Source organism: Saccostrea cucullata, unplaced genomic scaffold, assembly GCF_032062105.1.
Source record: "Saccostrea cucullata isolate Sc308-1 unplaced genomic scaffold, CSIRO_AGI_Scuc_v1 ctg138, whole genome shotgun sequence".
Classification (NCBI taxonomy): Eukaryota; Metazoa; Mollusca; class Bivalvia; order Ostreida; family Ostreidae; genus Saccostrea; species Saccostrea cuccullata.
The window spans coordinates 148,854-176,847 of NW_026935400.1; the positions used below are offsets into that span (position 1 = coordinate 148,854).

The following is a 27,994-nucleotide window of genomic DNA, read 5'->3' on the forward strand; positions in this document are numbered from 1 at the left end:
TAAGGAAGTATCAAAATTCCTGATAACTCACTTGTGATAGATAAGAAATCAACAAGTAATCTGGTAACATTTTATTGAATGAAATAAAATAGGCACTGCGATTATTGTAACATTAATGTTAACAAATATGTTTCAAATTCACAACATTTACTTTTTTGATAAAGTATTATTGTAGGATATTTTTTCCCCCTGGGTTGACAGAAAGACAATTTTAATGAAAAAAAAAAATTTTCCAAGAGAAAAAAAAGAACAGCATTTAGACAAATGAAAACTTGGTATGATGAAGTACCATAAGTGATAAAAGTTCTGCGATACAATGGATTCACAACACAAACATTGGCTCTAATAACAAAATACGATATTTATAACCATATGATAACCGATGCAACTCATTAACAAGTAACAAATAAATAACTGACGACAATGAGAGAGCTATGAGATTCATCATAAACATGTCCATACACTGGTGTGTGTACGACTGATTTTATTGTTTAATAGAAAAATTTAAGAAAGCTATCAAGCAATTCTTACACATTTGTAATGCAATCATTAAAACAAAGAATATTCATGGTGGTTAAAACAACAATTGTTTAAAAATCCAAGTGAATATCTCCATAGACAAGAATTTAATTTTTAAAAATTGCATGCAAAAAAAGTAACTCAATTTCAACATGTGCAGATCATCTATTTTAACTGCTTTGAATCTATTTCTGAACAGAAGGTAGAAGAAAAATGGGTCTTATTTAAAATGGCTTCAACATATGAGCAATGTTATATGTAAGCATGAGCAAAATATCTATACACCTATATTTATACATATATCATTTAATACGAAACGAAGCAAAAATTTCATGCCAATCTGAATTACCTCCCTTAGAAATATTTGCAAGGAATTTGTCTTGGGAAATTCAACAAAATATCCAGCTTTTTTTAACAATCCAATTTCACCAGACATCAATCTTTCAAATACAAATTCGAAGTGCGAAAGTTTTTTGAAAGTTTGAAGTCTGGAAAATCCATTCCACTTTTTTTTCAAAATGGTTGTAGATAAGAAAAATATATTACATATGTTTATTTATCCCAAGAGCAGAACAATGCATAACGAGTCATAAAATTCTCTGTTTTTCAAATCATTTAGATGCTCATTGATTGTTTCTCACTGATGACTAGATTTGCATAAATTTTCTGTTCCAGTGTTTAAAACGTGAATATTGTATGCATAAACAAAATATTCTCCCCCTAGAGAAAACATTTTTCCTCAAAACCTTGCAAAATTCTCTTTACCAAAATACCTCTTGGCACATTTGGCATTGTAAATAAATATGCATTATGTTGAATCTGTTGTTCCCAACAACAGCGACATAAATACCCATGACCACTTATACATGATGGTCAAATTACCCCAGGATGTCAACAATGCAATACACACAGCGAAACCTTGGAATTCACAAATATTGCACATTGGATATCAACCACAAAGTTTCCAAGCCATAACAACATCAGATACAAGTAAAATCCAATCTTTTTTCAGACAGGGAGTATATAGTGAACTTGCTGGCCACGAATAGTGTGCGATATCACTATTAAAAATCTTCCGAAATTTTCTCTTGGCCTTTTGAATTTGTTCAGTTCACATCAAAATGAAATCATAACACCTTTTCTATGGCACCAGTACTTGCTTCAGAATACTTGACACTTTGGCAGTTCAGTAATAAATAAGGTCTGTTTTCACTTCTTTGAGGAGTTGAATACCACCTCGACAGACTTGTACATTTTCGTACATTATCATCCGTTTTCAGGAGACGAATATCTCCACATCCTCCTGTTTTTGTTTCTGTTTCATTGCTGCCCGTCGATCCGCCAGCATTTTCTTGCGCGCCTCCTCGCGTGCCTTTGCTGCTGCCCTCATTTTTTCCGTTCTCTCGGGCGAGGAATCTGGCGTGTCTTTTGCTTTGGGAGTTTTCCTTCGAGATCCCGGTGTTCCGCTAGGTGTGCTACCATTACTCAGTGATATACTTCCGGACTTTGGACTTGAATTTACAGAACTTCCTCTTGACTACAAAACAAAATTACATTTATAGCATTTCTGTAAATATAATGGTGTTCTACTTTACTGAATGCATTATTTTTGTACAATAGATATGTACTTTATTTTTTAGGAATCTAAACAAAAATGATATATAAATTTATGCTCTATTTAAAATAAAAAAATCTTCTCTGTACTCAAAAAATTATTTCTGTGGAAATCTTTTTGGGATTATATGAAAAATACAATTGCTAAATAGTTTTGAAAACATTTCTATTCTACATGTATATATATAAACGGCTTGAAACCTCAAACATAAATGCCTGGACAAGAGATCTTATGATACATTATGTCTGTAATCAGATTGATACAATTGCTCAATTACATTAAGAAATCCCCATTGAATTTATCCTTCAACACATTTAAATAGGAACAGCCTATACACAGGAGGGAACTTTAAAAAGATATTAACATTAAAGAGATTTCAGGATTATGTCTGACCTTAATATGTAAATAATACCCCAACTCAGAGTCTGGTTCATATATGTGTATAAATTAATGTTTATTTTTATGCTGTTGGAGTTTTTATACATTCTATTAGTGGTTTAATGGTTCTTTTGCTACTATCTATTTCTAATGGAGCAGAAAATCAATAGCTAATTATATTACTGTGACCCAATTTTCTCTTGATCAGATAATCTCCTACATGCTAGATGTTATTAAATAACTATATCGATCCACTTCTAAGCAACTCAAACATCAACAAATGCATTAGGTGCAAAAACTTGATACGGATATATGATGCCTATTTTTTCAATTGAACAATACATCACTGGTCTGACATATAAAAAAACAGAGAGAAAAAAGTTGCATATTCTAGAAAGTAGAAAAATGTTTGGTCTGACATGGAAAAAGAGAGAAAAAAAAATTTCTTATGTTTAAAAAGAAAATTTTGATAAATAAAAACAAGCTCTTCAATAAAATAATAATAAAAATTAATCCCTTATATTGCAGATAATGCAGTTATTTTTGTGAGGAAAAATTCAAGATATTTAAGCAATATTAGCAGTTTTCATTGTTGACTTTACTGCACATTGTGACCTACATGGACTGCGAGTTCCTTCCATCCATTCTGTCTCATCAGGTCCAGCTCCGCAAAGTGGTCATCAATATTGTCCGCCTGGATCTTAATCATATCCCAGAACCCCTGTAGGTCTGCCCACTTCAACACCTTACCATCCTCAGAAGGATTCTAAAATAAACATGATAAATATATTACAATCCCTTCATTTTTTTTTAATTGCATAAAGGTGAACATTTCTTGTACTTGTTCCGCCAAGAATTTTGTGCTATTTCCCATGCAAAAAATTAAAAAGATTTTATAAATGTCGACATATGCATTGAGCAAAACATTTTTTTTTTTTGGAATTATCAATATAAAAAAAGAGAGAGAGAATATTCTGAAAAGCTAATTTGGGGTTTCCAAAACAGTGTCTTTACACAATAACAAATCAAGAATCTATTTTTGATCATGTGCCCATTTCAAATAACAGAGTATTAAATGACCTTGGATTTAATTATGTTATTATTGAAGAAACTTGAACATACTGAATAAAATTTTGTTGCTAGACCTGTAAGAGAAGAGGACATGAATGCTCTCTTCTCCACTAAGCTTCAACTATTTCAGGGTAAATCACTCACCATGTGTTCAGCACACAGCTCCCGGAACTGCTTAAACTTCTGAGAGATCAGCAGATTAGCTTTACCCACAGCTGCTCGGATTTTACCTCGCACTGTCAAACAAAAGGGACAGCTGTTAGACAAATGTTAAAAATGTAATCTGTCTTTAAAAAACATGCAATTTTACACATTTATATCTAAATTTCATTTTTGAAGTCTTTGTAATATGGAGTTTGAATTTATTTACAAAAGGTAGGAAGTCTGATTTTTCATGTTAATCTTTACACTTAAGCAATTTCTAGAAGTTTTTTAAATCATCAATTTCAGATAATAATATTTATCAGTTTGATCAAAGTACAAAATCTAAAATTCATTTTGTTGTTTAAATGATCAACTGCGAACATAAAAATCAAAATTATGTAATCAAAAACAACAGCCTGCAAGTGATCAAACCTCACTTAAATAGACTCTTTACATTCACGAAACAGATCTTGTGAATTCCTTGCTTTATTCTGTTCTGGTTTTAAATGACAATCAAAGAAAAAGTTATATTTTTTGAAACACATAATCATGCACTATCATTAGTCAAAAACGGCAATAATTCTAAAAATATCACATCAAAATGATCTTGTTGATGCATTTAAATGTGCACTAAGTTGTACTAAATAATGGAATCAAAATGATTAAATAAAAAAAAATATCTGAATAATAGGCAAAACTCTTTGGGATAAAATAATCACAATGTGCTAAATACATAGGTTGACAAAACTATGTACAACAGTTTGTCTGTGAACAAACTGTATCTGTATATTATGTGAAGGTTGGAAAGTGTGAAATTACAAATATAGGGTGGTAATATGCACAGTGGTGTGTATAAATACAAATATTCTGTGCAGCGGTGAGGAGTTGGCTGACAAACTGTTCATCTCTATATAAAAGGTATGGCCAAAAACCTAAGTTTTTAGTGCGGGAATCCAAGTTTACAAAACTACACATCTGTATATATGTAGAGCGGAGGGGTTGCGCTGACAAATGGTTTGTATATTAGGTATGGCCAAAAATGTTTCTAAATGTGTGTTGCCTTGTTATCCTTCAATACTCGGTCTACGATCATTATCCCAAATAGAAATGCACAAATGTATCATGTATATAGTGCTCTAACTATAACCTAGAACAAATATAATTCTCCTCCTCCATGACCAGCACTATCATAAATGACTTCCATTACTACGATAAACTACTACCAGAAGGAATACTGGAACTTTTAAATACAGTCTTATTTTGTTATCTCAAACTTGATTGCACCAAGCGAAAAAATAAAAATTCTTGAAAGATATTTAGTGTAAAATTCACAAGGAAAAAAAGTCATTGGGACTTCCAAATCACTTTGACATATCCATGATATTTGAGCTGTTGGTGTTTGAGATACCAAAAGTTCAACTGTACTGTAGATCATTTATATTTTACAGCCATGACACCTTATTTTCGCTGTTGAGATAGAACTCTCAAAGCACAAAAATAAAATGATTCTTTATTAGCGAGACAAAATTTTCACGAATTGTGGTCATTGCTCAGTGTGTATATAATCTTAAGGAATTCTATAATACGCGAGTTTATTGAAATTTTATGTGTTTTGCCCTGATCCTTCACAGCATTCATCCCAAATAGAAATGCACAATCCTGTATCATGTGCGTAATTATGCATGACCAGCACTATCATAAAGTTCTCATGATTAGTATGATAAATAAAAAGTGATTTCCAGTATATGGATGCAAATTTAACCTATGGCATGATAAACCTACACACTGGGGGAGTGTGGACTTTTTGATGTTACTAGACCTATCGTCAGTATAAGAACTAATTCCTTACCATCCTCTGGGGTGCTGGGACTCTCTAGGTCTCCCTCTATCTGACGACAGTGGGATGTTAATCGATCTTCCCACTGCTGGGTAAGTCTCAGGAAGTATTCCCCATCCTAAAAATAGATCCAGGAGAGTCATAACTCAAGTCTAACACAGCATATCAGATTCTTCATTTCTGTCACTTGGATACACTTAATACGATGAATGGGATAATTCTTCAAGAATTACTTTGGACAGTTTCATTATATAAACATGATATATTACAAGTATATTTAGCTCAACAGACACAATCCAATAAATCTATTCCTACCAGCTTATGAACTCGAATGATGTATCTAAAGTTCTGAACACAAAATTAAATTCAAAGTAAATAGTCAACTCATTAATATTCATCTTTTTTTTAATTACGGCAAAAACTATTAGAATGATTTCCTGATACTCTTGATCTGGCTATTTTCATCACTGTATCTAACTGTAAGATTAAGAGGTAGATGTGCACAATGATATCTAGTCCTTAAGGACAGTGCATGCCTCCCCCACCCCACCCTCCACACCAGTAATGTTTACCTGTTGTTTGTCTCCTGTGGGGTAGTGTTCGTCTGGTAACACACCCTGTCCGTTCCCTGATGCACCATTAGTAACAAGTCCGTTATCATACACTAAGGGCTGGGGACATATAAGGCCCAGTTCTAGAGTACTGTTTGAGGCAGAAGTCCTTCTCATAGGGGAGGTCACTCTGGTGACCGGCATTTTGTAATCCGATTGTAAAGATGAACAGCTAGAATATGGTGAGCGTTTCTCTATAGATTTATATGAACTGTACTGACTATATCTCCCATAACCACTCACAGCACAACTAAGTTTTAAATATGATGGAGTATTTGTACACTCTTTGAATTCCACATCCGCTGTTGAGGCCAGTTTTGGCATGTTTGTGAAGAATGCCCCATTTTCTGAGGCTGAGCGAACTTTTTCAGAATAGCGGTCCCCTCTGGTTGGGCCGAGGGCACTTTCTGATCGGATTGTGTTCTCTCTGCTTCCTAACGCTGGTAGCTTGGAGTCGTTACTGGATCCTCCTTGATTCAATGAAGATTCACTGTCTGTAATAAATAATAAACATTTAATTTATATGAACTACATAGGCATAACATTTGAGAAAGTGATCACTGAAAACATCTATGTCAACTGATGTAAAATTAAAAGCTTTTCCCTCCAAGAAATAATCTGAGTGGGAAGGATTGAAGCACATTCCCTCTGAGTCAATATAATTTTATATCAGTCTCGCTGCAGTTGTTACATAGATGGCTTTTTGAGTTCGATTCATTGACACTAAAAACATTAGGCCTGGCAGCAGCAGATAATGCATGCTTCTGACACACAGATAAACTCTGTAATGGCATTTCCTATAATTTCTCCATATACCATCTAGAATGTGTCCTTAGATTCTCAAGGCTTCTCTATGTCATTAACTAAGTGAGTTCCCAACAAGAATGCTACAAGGTTCATAACTGAATCTTCAAGTGTTAAAACTTAAAAAGAGAAACCAACCTTGATGTGAACTGAAATCAGTGTAGACTGCAACAAGTGTCTAGAATCAATGACTGAGGTTAGAGGTGTGTCGAGACAGCTTGTGAAGCAGGTCTCAGTGGTTATTTTAAATCAATAGTCAAACAGAGAAATCACAAAAAAATTTCTTCACATGACAAAGTTAACCAAGCTTTCCACAGGTTGACAAGACATAATCCGAGTTCTACCTGATCAATACATACGGCTCAGAGCCGGTGTGACCAGTCAACAGGGGAAGCTTACTCCTCCTTGGGACCTAATCCCAACTCTGGAATTTCTAGGGGTAACTGTTTTATATCCTGTTTACACATGTTACAGATATGATATTGCTTGTTTTGTTTTTTAGATGGATCATTATTATCTTCATCTATTTCATTTCTAAACTGACAATCTGATCAAGGAAATTTTTCTTACTTTAAAAAACTAGACCTTGCATCCTTGACTTTATCACATATAACTTTTGCCAGTATCTCATACAGTTACATTACCTGCTCTAAAAAATGAATCACTCTCCATCTCTTCCCCCTTCATATCAATTGAAATGATAAATTTCCCTTAACTTGTTCAATTTTTTTTCTCAGATATTCTTCCTCAAAAAGTATGTGACTCCTTGGGGATCAAGTTTCCAGTATTGTCCCCAGAGTCAAACATTACGTGTGAACTTGTAAACCAGTAAAACCACACAAGAAGGGGTCATTTCCCCTCAACTCTACACACTGTATATATGGGAACTCTACTCTAACATACTACATAATGTTTCTGATCTCAAAAACTCATAAACTTCTTGTCAACTCGTCATAATCAGCATAACTGCAGGTGCATGTGTTCTCTGCAAAAGCCAGGAAGATGAACAAAATGGAGTCTAGAGTTTATGATGCACTCTGACAACTTGAGTGTTCCCATTTATATCCAACATAAAATACACCAGTAATTAAGTAGAGAGGTTAATTAGATTTAATACTCTGACCTTGTGAACTGTTGAGGATATCTTGAAATATTCTCATAATAAATTCTGTGTTTATGTCTGTGTGATGTCACAGCCAAGACTTCCTTTATCATATGTTTATCATGTTTATGAAATCTAAAGGCCGGTTTACACTATGCATCTTGACACATGCATCTTGGATGCATGTGCCAAGATTCATAGTGTAAAAGCCCCTTGTGTCAAATTAAAAGGGTGTTGCATCTTGAACTTAGATGGAATAGAACTTGTTCAATTCATTAATTTCTATTAGAACTGACCAATGAAAAGAAAGGTCAGAGTTGATATTGAATCATGAGCCTTATTTTTTTCATATAGTTTCAAAAATAGCTTCCCAAGATACACAAAAACCGAAAATATTGATTAAAACTACAATTAGAAAAAACTTATTTGATCATTATAATATAGAGGAGTTTTTGTTTTGGAATAAATATAAATTATATCTTCCAAGAATTATCATAAAAAGGAAATTAAGATTGATTTGTTCAGCTAAAATAAATTTGGAAATGAAATTTGAAGGCATTGTTACTTTTTTTAGTAGATAAATTTCATCTTTACAAAATATTCTAAAGATGCATGCATCTAGACACATAGTGTAAATAAGAAGATGCATGAGGCAAAATTGAAGCATGAGTTTAGATGCATGTGTCAAGATGCATAGTGTAAACCGGCCTTTACATTGCTAAGGGCAGTCGTATATACACACAAGACAGTAAAGAAAATCATTAGTCATTGAATTTATTAATTAAAAAAGAACATTAATAAAGAGTATAAGTTTATAATTACTCCTTTTTCTAAATTAATTTTTTAACCACATAAGCTCCAAAGAAACTAATCTAACTGTAACTTAGCCAAGAAATAGAAGATTCAAATCATTAATTTCTATTAGAAATGAAGCAACAGATTAAAGATTTGTCAGGCTCTAAATGAGGGAATTTTCCCTGTAAACATGAGGGCCCATATATCAATCATTTCTGATTACCGTCTCCATAAATCTGGAGAAATCCAATTTGCTCTGAGATAATCCAATAAATATACAACTGAGTAAAAACTGCTAGATTCCATGTGACAATCATTGTTTCTTTTCTAATACAATTTAGAAAAAAAATATAATTGAATTTCCTCTAAGAAACGGAACATGAAGATTTCAGTGGTAATGAACAGGGAAGATATTTTCAAGTTACTTTTAAACAACAATTTTACTCACCAAAGTGAAAACAGACCAAATATATACAAAATGCCCAGCTTTATACCGCAGTAGACAGTGTCTATCCAGAGAATGATTAAAACTCATCAAATACTAAATATTTTCCTGATATGTTTTCCTCGCACATGCCTGCTCTCCTCTCACTGAAAACCAGGCCAACAGGAAGCTAGTAGGCCAAGCGCAGCTTAATGTGGCTCACAGAGACCCCTCAAACTCAAATGGCTTCATGCTAATCATTTTTTTATCTTCTTCATCAGAATCTGTTTCTGGATACACTCAAGACATTCCCGGACCTCATTATATGGAGATTACTATTTTTTGTTAACATTTCAAAACATAAAATTTGAATCCAAAACATTTAATATCAGCTATGTGTCATTCCTGAGGAGTGGTGGTACACTTAGCTATAGAAACATATGTATTACAAACTCTCAGAAATCTTAAAAACTTCCTCGTCGGAAATCAAAATAAAGTTCATTAGTTCAAAGACTGCATGGTCATTGCAACCACTCAAAACTTTCAAGTAAATAAAAAAGAATGGGCTTAATTAATATATGAAGCTGGGCAATTAGGAACAAAGAAAGATCACATTTCTGAAATGTATAAAATGAAGAATATAAACCAAATAAACTTACTGAGAATGTATATATTATAATGAAGTAATTAACAGTTTAAAACTCTACTAGAGATGGATATATCACCTGAATTTCAAATGAAAGTAGGAACTGGGGTTGTAGATGTTCCAGAAGATTATAACAACATCGAAAGATTAAATGATCATACCCAGGCAAACAAAAACTGAGTATACCACCGTATACCTTGATTTACCCTTCATATGACCTGTCAGAATTCATGAAAATATCAGACATTTTCCACCTCTGTGACCTTAATTGACTTAAACAAATAATGAGGAGTGACAATTTTTGACAAGTACAATACAGAATTGACGGCCTATACATACATTTAGATGGGTCAGCGTGTGGAACAGGGCCCTTCATCCTTAGAACAATTTGGCCAGTCAGTACAGAATGATTCACAAGTCCATTCCAATGTATAACATTATGTATGAACCAGTCAATGTAACACTGAATGAACCGGCCTGTGTCATGTCTGCGTCAAATTTCTCATTGGTCACGGTTCTCTGATCACATGGGGACTAATTCAAAACACACTTCTCTTTAATGACTGAACTCCAACACAAAGTCTAGCATTAACACACAAATTATATTAACTTAATTAAATTAAATGACTGAGACTGTTTATTTCATTAAATATGCTTTTCCTTTTAATTTTTTTCCTGCCAACATAAACACTGCATGTCTTCAAACACCCCAGATCTTGAAACAGTCCTAATCATTTTTCTTTCTCTTTAATGTCTTTGAAATCTCAGAATTGAAATAAACAGTTGAAACTAAATGCCAAATTGGAAGGAAAGCAAAACTACGACTTAACTCTGCCAATAGAAAATTCAAAACAAGTCCTAACAATTAAATATACCTCTGAGTGGACACAAAGACGTAATCTAAATAGAATGTGTCAGGAAACAAAATCAAAATAAAAAACGAAAATAGAGAAGTCAGCTGTATACTGTATAATAATATTTAGAAATATCTCAAAAAATTACACATCTATATGTTATTGCATAAAATGTTAAAATCATTGATTCAGAGAACAGTACAACATTCAGGGGGCTCCAAATTCAATACGTAAAATTCCATGAGTTATATTTGTTCCTACTGCACACTCCCACTAATCATAATTAGCATTATACAGATGATTATTGAAATGTCATTGTCAATAATTTCTGCAATGCATTAACTTAGGTTTCATTAATGTTCCTGGCTTACAATTCTTTCTCTAGGGGGACAGACTTAATAGTAATTTCATGTTGAGTTGCCTCCTCTAATGAGTCAACTCATGCAAACTAAACTTTTTGAATGCCTATAACCTAAATTATCAGAGAGAGAGGAGAGGAGAGAGAGAGACTAGTAGCAGGCAGATCAGGTGAGACATTATTATGGTATTGATCTAGTGACTCACTCCCTCTTACTTCTATACATAAAGTACATCTGATCACTGCCATTGATTTTTTTTCATCAATATTCTCAGATTTAAATGAAAAAAACGCTTTCACATGTATAATTTCATTCTAAATATTTTGAAATTCAAAATTTACTCAGAAAAAGAACCCAAAATAACATACGGTAATTTTTTTCTTCTAAGAATTTTGCATAAAAATATTTATCATGGTTACATTATTACAAGTGTCCTGTAAAAGAATTGGCAAATGACACCTATTTTTTGTATAAAAGTTTACCTGTAGTTTCTGTCATTTTTAACTTGATATGCATTCCAAATATCCACTACGAAAAATAACAAGAACCAAGGCTGTGTGTGGTTTGCTTTACAGACAGGCCTGTGTGCCACAGTCCACAAGAGTTCCAGTCAACTCCAGATCAAGAACCAGAATCATACACAAACCCTTATTTGGGTTAAATTATTTTGTCCCATAATCAAATAAATTCAAAAGCATGTTTGTACACATATCAACACGATCAACCTGAAACTGTCAACAGTTTGTCCCTCTCCAATCAAGCAAGAGATTTTAAAGATCTCTGCCAGTCTGCATTGTAGATCTCCCCAGGTAAAAATGGTCTGGACCAATTAACACCACATAATCGCTCATTAGAATTAAACAACCAATTAATTGTCCAGTGGTCACCTGGTGTGCCACTTCTGGTCAGAGGTCAAACAAACACCACTGGATGTGTACGTACATGTACTGGTATTAAACATGCCATATTAAACATGATAAATAGCTGACTATTGATTGCCATCAACCCCTATATTAACTAGATGCTGATCAGTAAAACCCAGGCAGTGTCAAGGAGAACATTATAACTTTACAGTAAAAGTCCTGTGTCAGCAATTCAGAATTTTAATACTTTTAAAATTTACTTCATAATTGCTTTAATTAAGAACTTTTTATTTCTACGTTTCTTTTTTTAACATGTACTACTTAATCAACTGTTTTAATCTATTTTTTCATTTAACATCTGTTTTATTGGCTGCTGTTTGCAGCAGGTGCTAGTGAAAATTTCTTTAAAACAAATCCTCCATTCACTACACTAGCCAAATTCCAAAAGATTATTTCTAGCAAGAAAATGCAATGCATACAAGATCTATGAACCTTAATTTTCCAGCCTAAACTGAAGCCAGGATTCAATGCTTTATTTACTAGGGTAAATGAAAATTCTAAAATTACTTTTTACAGACTGAAACACTACATGAGAATTAAATTTCACTTTCTTTTCTGACCTATTTGCCTTAGAAAAAAACATCTACAGGTATATGTCAAGTGAAATGTATTCCCGAGGTGACAAATTTCCACCTTTATTACAATTTACAGGCCCCTCCCTTCCTATATCCCTGTTACTTACCTGTTTCACCCCGATTGCTGTAATTACTGATAAAATTCCACTCTTACCGGTAATTAAGGCCACTGCTTCCTTGGTCCACAGGAATGTAGCAGATTTTGACGAGTAACGAATGGCCTATATCCTGGAGCTGCTACTGTTTGCCACTGATGACACTCCGATTTATAACTAGCTTATTTATCACAATACCAGGTGGACGTTTAAGACAGCTGACCAGTCTCTAATTCCTTCCTAATCAGACATGTACCTACCTTGTTTACAGACTACACATCTATCTTGTTATTCCTGACCCGAGGTAAACATGACACCAAATAGCTTCATTAAGATAGTGAAAATTTTAGTGGTCACCACAGATTCTATTCATACCAAACCTGACAACTTTAGATAAACAATCTCAGCTGGTCAGTCTAACTCAAAATGTTTATGTGCACGGAAATCATAACTTCAAGGAAAAACTCCAGTGGTTGCAACTCATAACATGTCAACATGTGCAGCAAGGTTAAATCTAGCATATCACTGAGTCAAGCGAATCAGTGAGTCACTCCCCCCTCGGAAACTGAGACTTAAAACAGCATACTTGATGTAGAAAATCCAAAACCATTGTCTGAGGTTTTTCGATAAATAACTTGTATGTTTACCAAGAAAACTTACCAATGATATCTCCCAGTCACTTTGAAAGAGTACAAAATACCACACACTGTATTTATACACAATACGAGTATATTTTCTCTGTAAATTGTTAACTCCCTAACCATCCCAAGAAAGACAGTTATTTAAATATAAAAACTTTTAATATTCCTCTGAATTAGTCACTTCCACATTCTCCACACACAGCACTAGACATGCAACAATTAAGATTTTCAGAATTTGAGTCCTGTTAAAAGGTTTAAATTTTTTGGCAATGGAAGGAGATTATTTTTATCTGTAAGAACCTGAAAATATTAAATCATAGCATTGAGGAGTAGTGTATTGGCTCCGGCCTTACATTATTTACATAAAGACAGGATAAATTTTCTTTTGACATTTCAGAGATAGTTTCACACCATTTAAAGTACCCGATAGCCTTTCAAATGATCAATAGATTCTTTTATATCAAAAGCATAAGTGCGACTGAAAGTTTATTTCCTTTACATATCTGCTTCATGCATGAAATGATAATCTATACCAACATATAATAAGTAAGGAAAGTTTTCAGCTGATTTCATTGGAAAATTGCACTATGATCTGCAGCCTGTGTGTATATACAACAGATTTTTAACAGGCAGCAATTTTAATTTAACTTTTTTTTTGCATCACTCCAAAACTACATGTGTACTGGTATGTGTAATCAAGTAAAAAATTATTAAAAACAAATAGAATTGAGGAAATTAAACCCAAAATCAGATAATTAAATAAGTGAATTTTAGCATTATAGTAATGTTAAAATCCTACTAGGAAATTTAACCAAAAATTACATACTTTTAGTACTGTCCGCCTTTAATATCCCTGTCCACTGACCAGAGTACACAGTTATAACTAAGTAGGCCTGGGCTCTGTCCAACACACCTGCTCTGAGCGGACATTAATCAGTGTAGGGGAGATCATGTCATAAACAAACAATACAGACATGGATACTCGTGATGGATGTCAATTTTTTTTAAGTGTGACTGGTCTATGTTGTACAATGTTTTGTTTTATCTTGTCTGGCAGAGGCCCAAGAAAACTTTCTCCTGATACACATCTAATTATTCTACCTTCATCAGGTAAATATATAAAGTAAGGTGCCTTATTGCATAGGTGAGTCATTTTCAAAACCTACCAATGGACTACTGGCAGCTTTAATGAAAATCATCACAATGTTCCCTTTATATATACCTCTCATATAAACTACTGGAACATTGATTTACCATTGAACCACTGAAGACTGCAAGAGTTATCTGTCCGCTGCCCTATCAATTGGCAGGAAATTGGAGCAGAAAATAGCACCATCAATAATTCAGACAAATAGTTCCCCGAATTGTCATAAATCTTTTTTCTCCATTATCCAGGCCTTCTGTTCACAACCTAATCACACCCCAAAGATGAATTCATTTCCTGAACATTTTATATTTAGCCTACATGTAAATTAATACAATGATATATATTTTTACTGCCAATACTTTATAGACCTTGAGATATTATAGTTCTCACTTCAAAGACACTTTTCTGTAATTTCCATTACAAAATCAGCATTTACCTACTCTTATTAATTTGGTTTTGAGGAGAATGTGTAAAGATTCTGATTAGTCTCTCAGTCAACTGCAGCAGTTGAATAAAAATTCCAAGGACTCTAACTGAGGGCTGAATCCCATGAAAATTAGTGAAAACAATTACATGAAATTGAAATTTTGGAATGTCAATACAGGCAAAATGTAAAATCATCATCAACAAAGGAGTAGTTTTAGCCATTTCTTTTTTTTAAACACAGCGAAATTCCACTTACCTGTGACCGTGTTGTCCAATGAACAATTGCCAATGGAGTCCTCGTTTGAACTCAGTACAGATGTTTGAAGGATCCTGGGGGGCTTTGATGCCACATGGACATCTACAGAGTTTGGGGACGCCACTCTAACTTGAGGTTCCACTTTATAATGTTCACCACTAGTGCTGGGGCCATCCATCTCCGTGAGGTTCTCCTTGTTCATCCCCGGGGGTGACACTGCTGCAGTGGCTCTCATGGCCTGGGGTCTCGATTGTCTTTGACCCTCACCCTGGGGCTGAGGGTCCTCAGATAAACTCTTTGGTGATTGCTTTTCTTTGAATCTTTGGTAAACATCTCTCTCAGCAATGGTGTTTTGTTCGATGGATTTCAGAATTCTGTTAGAAGCGGTTGGAATTTGGTTTGGCTTCTCGTCCTGGACAAAGCCTGCTTCACGATCAGCAGTAAAATCATCCAAACTGTCCTGGCTCCGGGACTGGGAGTTTGACCGTCGCTTGGAACGACCCATCAGCTTCAGGAAAGAGCTTCTCACTTTATTTCTGGAGAAGCTCTCCTCCTGCTGAGATCCAGCAGTGTCCATACTTGAGGTAGATCCTTTGTCTTTGGGAGATTTTCGTCCAAGTCTGGGTGACAACTTCCTAAAGAAGTTCCCAATGCTGCCCCCAACTGACCGCTTTGTTGGAGTCAGTCTGTTACTGTTGTCCCTACCAGGATGGGAAGGCACAGAATTGGACCGCTCTGCTTTGACATCCTTCACAAGATTATTGTGCGTGATTCTGCCCCCTGGTGGGAACCTCTCTTCAATCTTCGCCTCAGCAAGTCTCTTCACCTCTTCGGAATATTTGTTGGTGATGGCCTGTCTATAACTCACTGTACGGTCATGTTCATACTCCCTGGACAACTCATTTACAGGAGGCATTGGTTTTTGTCTGGTAGGAGAGCCCCCATTGGCCATTCCATTTTTAGCATTCTGTCGTCCCATGACCCTTTTTGTATTATTTTGACTAGAATCTGTCACATCTACACCATTCTGCACAGGGTATTCCTTCACAATTAACTCAGTCATTTCCTTAATTTTTGTTGAATAATTAGTTTTTTCCCTTGGACTATCACATTCAGTAAACGAAGGGTCAAAAGCTGGATCTATACTTGAATTCAGCTCTTCCCCTTGAAGCACATCCGTTTCATGCTCAAATGAGTCTGAATGTCTCACAGTAACTTTAGCATCATAAGTCACATGTTTAGGGCTCACTTTACGAGCGGTGGCACCATGTTCAGATTTCATGCTGGATGTTAGGACCCGGGTCGGAGTTGTTGATCGACTCCTTTCTTTTTTCACTTTAGCCGGTGTGAGGACAGCACTGAAGCTTGTTCTGTATGGCTGGGGTATCCTAACATCGATTTCCTCCTCAGTTTCTGGGTCTCGATTCTGCACTCCGCTGGCCGATTTCTGCCGCGTGATGTGATCCGAGACCAAGTGAGATTCCTTCTTGTTAGACCTGTGGTCCAACACAGACTGTGGAGCTAAGGTATCCATGGCGATGAGTAGGGTGGTGGGTCACACACTCAGATGTCAGCGGTCTCCACGGAAACATGATGGCAGATTAGTCTGAAAGATAAAATTTGAATGTAATCAAACTACATAAAATGGTATTATATTTTAATATATTGAAGACAATACAGTGTCCCATGGTATAATTCTACAATAGCTGTCCAAAATGCATTTCCTCCTGAACTATATACTTATAAAACATTGTATATTATAACAAATGCAAATACAATAGCAAATCTTTAAACAATAATGTTCCAATGTGCAATTCATTTCCATGAGGTGCAAGCACAGATATGTACATTTCCACCTTTCTGTTTATTTTAAATAATAACAGGGAAATAATTAACAATTCCCATTGATCATTAATAAAAAGCTTCATTTGGCTAATTCAATAGTACATACATAATTTCATATCCTCCTTTTGATTTTAATCAATGCTGCTCTAAAGGATTCATGAATTTTCTTCTCTTGTTAGTGACCAAAGAAAAATCTCTTCACCTATTTATCCTGATCTTTTTTTGCAGTCCAACCAGTTCCTCAAGACAAACATATTAAACTAAAAATAGAACGCACTTATTCCACATTCACAGACCACCATTCTTTGGAAAATTAGGAACCTCATGGTCATGTCTATGACAAAACAGAACCTTGTCAAAACAACACTGCACACCTTACGTACCTTGTGTCTATCGATTTACATTGTCTAACATAGCTAAAACATTGACACTATGACCTACATTAACAATTCATTCAATCATTTCAAGCTACATAAATCAAGCTAAACACTTAGTAACCTTACCTGGACAAGACCTAACTAGTATGTATTTAAAACTATTATTGAAGACCCTAGTCAAATACCATAAGCAATTAAAATACCTATCAAATAAGGTATTAGAAGTTAACACCATTTTTGCCAGAAGTGGTGATCAGAGTTAATGCACATGACCCCCATTTCAAGCCAATACAAAATAAATAGACTTACTTGATCTGTGGTTTGGGATAACTTTACCAGGAAACTGTATATAGCAGTATAGAAAGTACAATGTATAGCCAGACGCATCCAGAGATAATGCGGGTAGGTGAAGGGGTGGGGAGATAGAAGGAACTGATAGAGGCATTTAATAACGTTAAATCTGACAATGGCTTCCAGTCAAGTAACACAAAGGCTTCAATTGATCAACAGATAATACAGGTAGTAACACATTTGTACTCTTGCTAAACTCTTTACAACTATCCCATTAAATGTAAATAAAGAAACTGAATACCCTTTGCTTTACATGGGTATAGATATAGTAAAAATGTTAATCTTCCATATCACTCAGAGAACCTATAGCCAAAGAAAGACACCAGTAAAAAGGGCTGGGTCTCAATGAACACGGGAAAAGTTTCAGCAATCAATACTTCATTCAATTTTTTAAAATCCTTATTTCAACACCACATGTGCATACTGAATTAAAGAACTTGAGATAAATTCATTCACTAAAATGATAAAAGTTTCTTTGTTGGATGGTTACATGCACGTATACTAAGAATGTGTGCATAGAGACCTGGCTTTTATTTCTGAAATATTGGACAGCAGGACACAATTCTAATGGAAAAATTTCCTTCTTTCCTATCTAACCCCCTTTCCATGCACATACACCCCCTCTCTTTCTGGTAAATGGAGTTTCAATTTTTCAATATTTGATCCAGATCAAACAAACAAACCAATACCATTCACTTAGGGTTATCTTATAAAAGTGAAGTAGACCATATATATATACACATGTATATGTTATTTAAGCAATCAGTTAGAGGTTTTACTGCACAGCATGTTATCATCAAGATAGAAGTAAACCAGCTCAAACTAGATTACACCTGGGATTGCTAGATAAATCTTTAAATGTTTTATAGGGTTTCCAATTAAAAATCAAGTCATAAATATATCATACGGTACCTTGGGATATTTTCTAAAGATCAGAGGAACTAAAAAAATCCCATCTCTTATCAAAACATTGATTATGCATCTTGCCTATCTCCAAAATGGTATAATTAGTTTCATAGTTTGGCAAATTGTCTGCATGCTAGGATGTTTCTAGGTGCCATCAAGCAGAAGTTATCTTGAAGAGAAACAATTAGTTGGCTTTTCGATCCATTCACAGAATTCCTACTCGGGCACATCCCTCCTCTGAGTAAACCCACATGACAGGCCTTACTTAACTTCCTTTGAATTATCTCCGAGTTTGATGTAACTCCTTCAGCTACACAACATATTGACAGCACGCCACACTCCAAAGTTTACAAAATACATTCCTTACCTACCCAAAACTTAATTGCCTTGGCTGAGTTGGCTCTAAGATTTAATTTTTTTAACTTGTATAAACATCTAGAAATCCTCAAAAATTGAATCCCTTGGATTCAAGTTTTACTGCCAGTTGCATTCAGAGCTTGCATTCTCAGCTAAACAATAAGTGGTTCTTGTTATCCGATGTAACTAGAAAATGACACTTTGGTTGTTTTTCTTTGAATTTTCTTCTACTTTAGAGAATGCCAACATGTGTTAAAAGTTTATATAGGCTTTTTGCGAAAGTAACTTTGAAAAAGATAAAAATATGTATACCTACTAGAAGCAAACTAGAAATTATCTTACAATTCTATTACGTATATTCCCTGCGAAAGAATAGCAAGCTGAATTTACTAACTCAAGTACAACTGTACGTGTGATTTGCCGTACCTAACAATGCCAAAATAAATGTCTGATTGCTGCATTTTCTCTGCTAATCTAAGCTCTCTGTATCAAATTTTAATACAATGTACTCCCTTTACTTTGTGATTCTTGAACAATAAGTATTAAATCTTAATGTGACTACATTTCAGCACCAAAGGTACACATCTTAAAATTCATTGTTGTAACCGTTGAGCTTAAAAAATTATATTGATATTTTTCCCCATGTTTTCCTTCTCAAATCACCGAGGAACTAAATATGGATAGTTTTCTTGATGTTTATGTGCCTTCATGTCCTGTTATGTGTAAATTACATAATTGTGAAGCATGCTATTAAAAAAAATCATCCTGGATGAACCATAGATCTAAAACTAATTTAAAAAATTTCATTTCAAAATAATCAAATTCATAAAAGAAAACAAGCTTTTTAATTCTATGGGAAAATTTATGAATTACTATCAAGTATAATTAAATTAGAACTGCTTTAAATACAGTACTTTATATAAATCTGGCAAATGAAGAGAGACACTGAAAAACTACCTTGCCAGGTAGCTACACACACAAGCTGATAATCTCACTTTCTTAAGCACACCCATATATAACCTATCAACACTGATTAAATCTACAAATGATTAAAACAAAACCTGTCACCATATTTACCTTTGGTCAGCCATTGTTAAGTCCTGTCTTATCAACTCTCAGTAAATCTCATGTCTGCAGAAACACAACAATAAACAAGCACTGAATACGGCACATTCCTCAAGCAGAAAGAATCCTGCTCTATGTATTTACTGAGGAGAAGAGTTTGAATAAAAAAAAATCTTCCTCAGCTGCTGATTGGTTATAGCCAGTTTCTGATGCTGGAAGGTGACCAAGGATCAAAATCCAGTTGGATGAAGAGAAATGGAAGCTGTTGTTTTTCTCTGCTTCACATTAAAAAGTCAATAAGATTCACCTGGGTGTTTATCCTCCAGAAAACCTTCGGAAATCGCAAACACACATTGATCAAGCTGATCTGCCTGAACTTCTTAATTAAAAGCCAAATAGTCAGGATCAAACGTTTACCCCACAGCATAAATCAATCCGAGAATAAAAATAACCGTCAGGATTTCCAATCTTATACAGAGATAAAGCTAACATTAGCAGGGGGCCTTGAAGATACTAACCCACTGCATATACAACAGAAGTCACCAATTTTATTGACTTTCTCATAAACTAGCCAATAAATCTGCTATAACGTATGCTGATGGATATGTCCTTATGAAGCTGTATTGGGCTGTCAAGATGTGACCTTTGACATGCCTATGACCTCTTAACTCTAGGGAAAAGAGTGAGGGACTGCTACCATTAAATGAGGGCCCCACAAAGCCTACGTATATTTCATTGTGAGAGACGCTGCTGAAGGTCCTTCCCAGCCACAACAAATGGATCAAAAATTTGATTGCTCACCTGTAAATTACAGGTCTTACCTATAATTTGCCTACTAGTGGGCAGTATGGGCCCCTATTATCCCCTCCAGACCCATTATCTAGTGTGAAGGTTACTGTCAGGGTGGGGTTATATTGTCTGTTTATTAGTCGGAGTAGGTATTGACTCCTATAGGATTAAGTCTTGGTTGGCATGCAGCATCTATTGATTCTCTCTCTCTTCTCTCCTTTTCTCTCTATTTATTACCTGATTTACTCTGTCCTTGTACTGAGGGTGGGGGGTCCCGTATACTCCACACCTGTAATATAAGAAAGGCTATGAACTTTCAGAAAAAAAAAACATACAATATAGGTCAAAGGTAGCCTCTTGCTACACTCACATTCATCAGTTTTTTAGCTAATGGAGAAGATGATGCAGTTCTCTAGACTAATGCAATAATTATTGCCATACATTAAGATGACTCATGCACACACTAACCATAAAGTAGGGATGCTCTTTACAGATTTTTAGAGTAATTGCCAAAAACACTTGCAATTATCTCCTTACAAACTTTTTATGATTTTTACGGGTTTTTTTGTTTCTTTTTTTGGAGATGCAAACTGTTTGCACATTGCCAAATATACATAATTATACACCCAATACAATTATGTCTGGTGTAGAGCATGTAGCAGTGTTAATATGCTTTTAAAAAATGATATCACTTTGAAAGAATGGATATAATAGGCCCTGTTTGTTTAGTTAATGGGCTCCTCAATACTTCATCTGAAGTCATATTCTGCTCAGAGAACAATTAAAACTGCTAGGGATGATTTATCAAATCAATTGTTTACATGTTACATCTCTATGGTTACACATTATTTTTGTCATCACTTTCATGTGAATCTGATACTGATGCGCACATTGGTATGGCATGCCTACAATTTGTCAGGATGGATCAGAGACATACAACTCACTAAGTATCAGACAAAAAACTGTGAATATGTTTGTCAAAACGAGAAGCTCAAAATTTGAAGATAAGAGCTGAAAACATGTCTCTGTAATCAATATTGTTGATAAATGTCTATATAATAAGGACTTCAGTATTCATTCATCAATGTATAAAGAGGGAACAGGCCATGTGTTGATTGATGAACAGACACGGTGCATTATTTTATTGAATCCTACTAAAAACTTGTACAATTTTGTATGGAATATAAAACATCACATTTGTAAGGCCTACTGAATGTTGCTGATAGAGAAAAATCTATCTGACATTTATCATACCATTGCTGAAGTGCATCACTGAATCAAATCAATACAATTCAGGACCTTAACATTTCATCATTTCATGACATCAAGGGATTGTGTGATATGGGAAGCTGCCCTACAGCCTGGCCTTTCAATCCAATTTCTCATCTCCATCCTCCCTGAGCCAAAACTTCAAAATCTGCTCATCATGATCTAGAAGCTATTAAATCATGAAGCCAGAGTTTGAGCTACTGCCAGAATAATTAAGTTGGCTTCCTCCTAAAATGTTTGCTAACTTGATGAAAATATCTTCAAGGATACTTCACTGATGAGAGCCACTGGCTATATGTGATATATCTGCAACAGTTAAACATCCGAAAGTACAAGGTCAGACGCCTTTGTCAAGAGAACTTAATCAAGATTTTACAACTGAGTAAACAAACACACATTCACATAGGAGGGTTACTGACTTCAAGCTATATCAGAAATCTTTTCTACAAAGAAACATACCTGTGTTTTGAATTTATAACAGAGTATTTTTATATTGTAACAAAGCAATCTACAATCTTGCTACTGCATACATGAGTAATCTAAGAATTATGAAGGCTCTAGTCTGTCTGCTGTTGCATTCCTGAAGGCATTCTTATTCAAGTCTCTCTTGTAATACATTATTCTTTTCTTTTCATCAAATTTTCAACAACTTGATAAACTTTCAGATACTACAGTTGAAAAATTAACAGAAAAATGAAAAAAAGAACAAGAATACAAACCCCTCGAAAACCATGATGTGCTGTAATATTGTGAACACTCCCTGCAGAATAAACTAACCTTAGCTAGACACACAATCTCGTTTACTGCTCCCGTAAAGCACTCTACTGACTCAGATCAAGGTAAGCAAGCACCTGTACCTACAAAAATCAATACACATTTATAATTTAAAAATAGTGTGCAGGCAAGATCAAAGCAATTATATGGCTATATCAATTTACACATCTTATATAATCCCTACAAGTCCAAAAGAATACTAATTGATGTTAACTGGCCTGGTATTGCAATCCAAGACAATGCAAAATTTATTAATGCAAAAGATGTATCTTTTGTGCTCCCATCAATTTAGATGAATACCAAAAAGACTAGTTTTTCATTTTTTTAATAGATAAAACAAAACATTGTTTCCTGTAAAGCTGTCCTAAGTTAGTTTTAGAAATAACACATCCAGTGTGTCTAGGCTTTGAAAGATTTTCTTGGCACTTTGAAAGTTAAGCACACTAATATTTTAAAATTTGTATTCTGATTTGCTTAGACTTTTAGGAACCATTCAACAGGAATATACAAAATTTAGGTGCTTTTAGTTTTTAGGTGCATTAAATGTAGAATTTTAGCCAGCCTAAAACAAATGAGCTTTATGTATATAATTAGCAATCTTGACTTGAAATGTATCATTGATCTTGATCTTTGCACGACCTTTTCTTAAATAAGACACATGAAAAAATTATTTTAAACTTGACCCCCATAACTTCTGTCCTTCCTGTTAAAAATACATGTAACCGTGTGAAAGAAGTGGAAAAATACAACACTGATCATTGTCCTAGTAATGAATTGATTCAATTTAGTGCAAGTCATCAAACAGTCAAAACTCTACTAGAAAAAGATTTAGTTTTCTTCTAAAAAATCATTATTAATAACTTCATTTCAAAATTTTAGAAGTTTAAAATTCAGAAAGTTACCAAAAGATGATAGAATTTAAGCAAAATCAAGAACCCAGTAATACTGTTCTTTCTTTTCTCTTTATTAAAGAGAAAGTTCCATGATATATATCCTAACTTTCAGGGTCTGGGGATCGAGTCATTCCCAATTACTTTTCCCTCTGTATCAATAAAGAATCTGTTGCCCCTATTATTTCTACCCTCCAGATCTGACAGGCCTAGGAGTCAATTATCCCTGCATATCACATCTGTACCACAGATCTCCTCATCTTTACCCCTCATTATCACAGGGTAAGCTTTAGAAAGCTATCTTCACCTAGCAGTATACAGGGCTTTCAAAAAGATTTGAACCAGGTGGTACTTTATCAAAAATAGGAGGTACCACTTGGCGAACGCCGAAGGCGTGAGCCTGCTAGGGGGGTCCGGGGGCATGCCCCCCCCCCGGAAAAATTTTGAAATTTAGAAGCCACCAGACAGCATTTCCTGGTTTTTAGACACATAGAAGTATGCTGCTATCAGTGTTATTTTTATGCCATGTTTCAAAGTTTATTTTTGGTCAATACACATTACATGTGAAGTTTAGCACTGGATGGGTGGAATTACATAGAAAAAATTAGTTATTTGAGCAGAGTATAAGAATAAGATTTAGGTAAAACTTCAAAGTTCTATGCTATATTTGTTTATATAAATGTGTTCAAAAAAATTTTGCAAGGTTTGAGTTGTAAGTATTATGTTTTAAATATAAAAAAATTATTGAGTCACGAAAGGAAATGGAAATTCAAAATTTAAATTTGATAAAAGAGAAGTGAAATTGTATTTGCATTAAATCAAATTCATTTCTGTTCTACAGTAAAGTGCAGATTAAAAAAAAAAAAATTAGAAGAAGCACTGCATGATGCATAGCATGTACCAATAAATTCAGCATATTTTTCATGCACTGGTACATGTACATATAAAATAATATACATGTGTAAATTAGACAAAGATGACATCAAGACTGGAGACAAAAAAAATTTAGATATGACTCCCTCACTTTACTGGATATGGTTACAACATTGGGAAGAAAGTAAACGTCCGCAAGGTCATTCTCTTGACCACTAGAAAACTGCTGAATCAAAGAATTAAATGTGTGGCAAAAGAAATAGTTTCTGTTTTATGTCCTTTTGTTTCATCAGAAAGTTGCAGATATTCAAGACTGCAAGTAATTTATATCGTCAGCTGCGGATTTTGACACTTAAATTTGAAGAGTTGGGGCTATTAAAATGTACAGAGATGGTCAAAGAACTATCTACTGTTCATGTCCGTCTCTCTATCGGTCAATTGTGTTGAAGACTTTCCGTGGTCTAGTTCCTTGTATCTTAAAATCTTTTGTGAAACTCGTTACCATGGCTTTAAATTGACACTTTCATTTCTGACACCTGGATTCCTATTTTTTTTATTTTTTTGGCCGTATTTATTTAAAATATATTCCTAGTCATTAGCTTTTGTCAAAATCAGTGACGGTGGCATTTGATATCGAAATCTACTTTCGTTTTCGACAAGATCTATAAGACGCGTTACGCAATCTCTTTTGTTTCATTTATTCAAACGCTTTAATGATCTTCTTGACTAACCAATCAAAAACGTTATTAGATACCATTACGAACTAAAGAATAATACAAAGCTACGTAACCACAACTTTTGTAAAACATGGTAGGGCCTATCGTATTTTCACGCGATTTTTTTTTCTCCACTGAATATTTTGGCCGGTACCATGAATGAATCCAACCGGGTAAAAGTACCGGGTACCGGCAGATTTTGAAAGGCCTGAGTATATCATATAATAGCTAATAGGGCTCTTAATCTTTGACGCTTGGAATATTTTTCATCCTAATAAACGCGTATAATTTTTAATAAGTCAACTTCTTCTTCAGGTGTTCAGTGTCATTAAACCAGGTTTTTAATATCTACTATTATATTATTATACAAGTAATATGTTCATTTATAATAGCACTCACCATTCCATTTTTTTCAATGCCATGTACCTAGAAAATCAATATCCCACAAAAATGTTTACCAACTTTAAAATGCCTAATCAAATGTTATTGTTCCAGTAGCCTACACACACACACACACACCTTGTTACCAGCAGGAAAACTCAATGAATGAAAGATTACAATCACAATGCCGTCTACAATCCTAATTCATATGCATGCACATGAATATTTAATTAAGATTAATTCTTAGCATATATTCTTATGCTACCCTTCAAACTCTCTGTTAGAACTGCATAGCAGTGTAATGATATTTCCATACTGATCAAAGGCTTTCTATCAGAGAAAGATGCCTCATTCTAGTATTCGACTTGAATTTGGAATGACCCACTAGAAAATCAAATGGTTGGTCAGATTTTGGTACGAAATTTAAAACAATATGAGCTGCATTTTTGAAAATTTTATTTTGCAGGTAAAATATGCTATTATGATTTATTTGTATGTAATTTAAACCCTTATGACCAATAAGCCCAAAATAAAGTTTAAAAAATGTTTTAAGAAGAAATATTTCTGTACGACCAAATATACAGTATCATATAAGAAATCATTATTGTACAGGATGGCAATAATTCAATTTTGTTTCAATCAAAGCTTATAAATAGTTCTTCCATCACATAAATGAACAATAGAAGTTTATAAATGTTTTATTTTTCTGTCATTGAAATAGTTAATTACAAATTTGCAACAAAATTTTCCAATGTCAAACATGCAGCTCATATTGCTCTTAAAAAATAGGAACACCAGCCAATTTAACAATTTCCTGTTCATTTAAAATAAAAACAAAGCCATGATGAAAAGGGGAAAAACACATTTAACCAGCAGATAGAAAATATTGAATGCTTTTATTGCATTTTTACTTATTGTGAAGTTAAAGGACAGCTGCGCCTGTGAATGTCTGGTAAAATTTTGGGAAAGGAACAACACTGACCTAGCCATTTGACCCATTGCAAGTGCCAAAAACATATATCTCAGACAGAATGGTCAGCCATTGCAGCCAGTCTAATCAGGTTTACAGAATTTGTACACAGTGGGTTTATTCAAATGCATCACTTTAGCTCTTAATTTATTATTTCTTCCACTAAATAACATATGTATATCATTTTTAACATATATGCAAAGTACTTCAAAAAATACTTACCACAGCAGACAATACTGAGTATAACTTCGGTCCACTTTCTAATGTCCCCACACAAAGGCTCTCCACTGAATATGAAATTATTCATTTAAACTGATTAGAGTGGATTTTAAATTGCTGACAAGTATAGCTGTAATTCTGAAGAATATAATCCTGAGTTGAGGTTTCCTAAGTATGTGTCATTGTGTGTGGGTTTAAACTTATTTATGCAGACCTACCTACCCAAGATCAGGATTCAGGAAGAAATTTTATTAATAGTATTTTTGAAGCAAACAGTATTAATGATATGGATCAAAACAGGTTAAAATTATGCTATGTTCAAATCCCTATATAATCAACAATACAAATAAAACGTAAAAAAAAAAAAAAAAAAAAATTATGATCATCTTGGGTGAATTGATATTGAAATATATCCTAAGGGAGACAATTCACATAATTGTTTTGAACACCTTTTATGTTAAGAAAAGTGCACAAATACTTTTATATTTCATTTCTGAATACATATATTGATACTTCAATAGAATATCTGTGTTTAATGATAAACAAACCAAAGCACTGAGCAGAGAACGATATGTAACCTGAGTACATCACGGATTATGCATTAATCTGGTTTTTTTTTAATGTTTCTTAAACACTATAATGATTGGTTTGTGATTAAAACCAACACTTGTAGAGGATTGTTTAAAAATAGACCAATTAATTTCGATTGGAGATTTGAGGACCAATCACTCATGTCAATATTTTCCTGTCTTTTGTTTACAAAAAAAATCACACCTATTTCTTGACTTACCTTATTTGAAGAACTCGAGCTACTCAACTTGAAGCACAATTAATCAACTTTAATCGTAGAGTTGTGAATATATAAACTTAAATCTAACTATAAAATTTAAACTACTCACAATAATTTGAATGAACATGAACTGATCCGTCCCGCCGAAAATAAACAATGTCATGGTTAAAATCACGCTTGAGAAAAATTATCCAATTTGC

At 34.1% G+C, this 27,994-nt stretch overlaps 1 protein-coding gene across 4 annotated transcripts; it reads right to left on the reverse strand.

The window, feature by feature from the left end:
- Window positions 1-56: 56 nt before the first annotated feature.
- On the reverse strand, window positions 57-27,969 carry LOC134242687 (disks large-associated protein 4-like). 4 transcript variants are annotated; one of them, XM_062724783.1, is made up of 10 exons: window positions 27,904-27,969; window positions 27,008-27,072; window positions 22,901-23,038; window positions 21,150-21,201; window positions 15,223-16,828; window positions 6,137-6,669; window positions 5,577-5,682; window positions 3,728-3,819; window positions 3,132-3,278; window positions 57-2,056 (listed from the first exon to the last, which is right to left on the reverse strand). In XM_062724783.1, exons 5-10 carry the CDS (start codon window positions 16,754-16,756, stop codon window positions 1,796-1,798), a joined length of 2,673 nt encoding a protein of 890 aa, XP_062580767.1. In that variant the 5' UTR covers window positions 16,757-16,828; window positions 21,150-21,201; window positions 22,901-23,038; window positions 27,008-27,072; window positions 27,904-27,969; the 3' UTR covers window positions 57-1,795. The 4 variants fall into 4 exon arrangements, with proteins under 4 accessions (XP_062580767.1, XP_062580769.1, XP_062580771.1 ...); XM_062724785.1 differs by having other exon boundaries at window positions 22,959-23,038; window positions 27,904-27,968; XM_062724787.1 differs by lacking the exon at window positions 22,901-23,038 and having other exon boundaries at window positions 27,904-27,968.
- Between the last annotated feature and the right edge of the window lie 25 nt (window positions 27,970-27,994).

Bases quoted from the DNA above. Each gene is read 5' to 3' on its own strand.
- LOC134242687 (XM_062724783.1), bottom strand. From the start codon at position 16,756: ATGGATACCTTAGCTCCACAGTCTGTGTTGGACCACAGGTCTAACAAG. The intron at 6,670-15,222 runs GTAAGTGGAATT...TATTTATTACAG, and splicing joins ATTGGACAACACGGTCACAG to ACAGTGAATCTTCATTGAAT. The intron at 5,683-6,136 runs GTAAACATTACT...ATCTATTTTTAG, and splicing joins CCACAGGAGACAAACAACAG to GATGGGGAATACTTCCTGAG.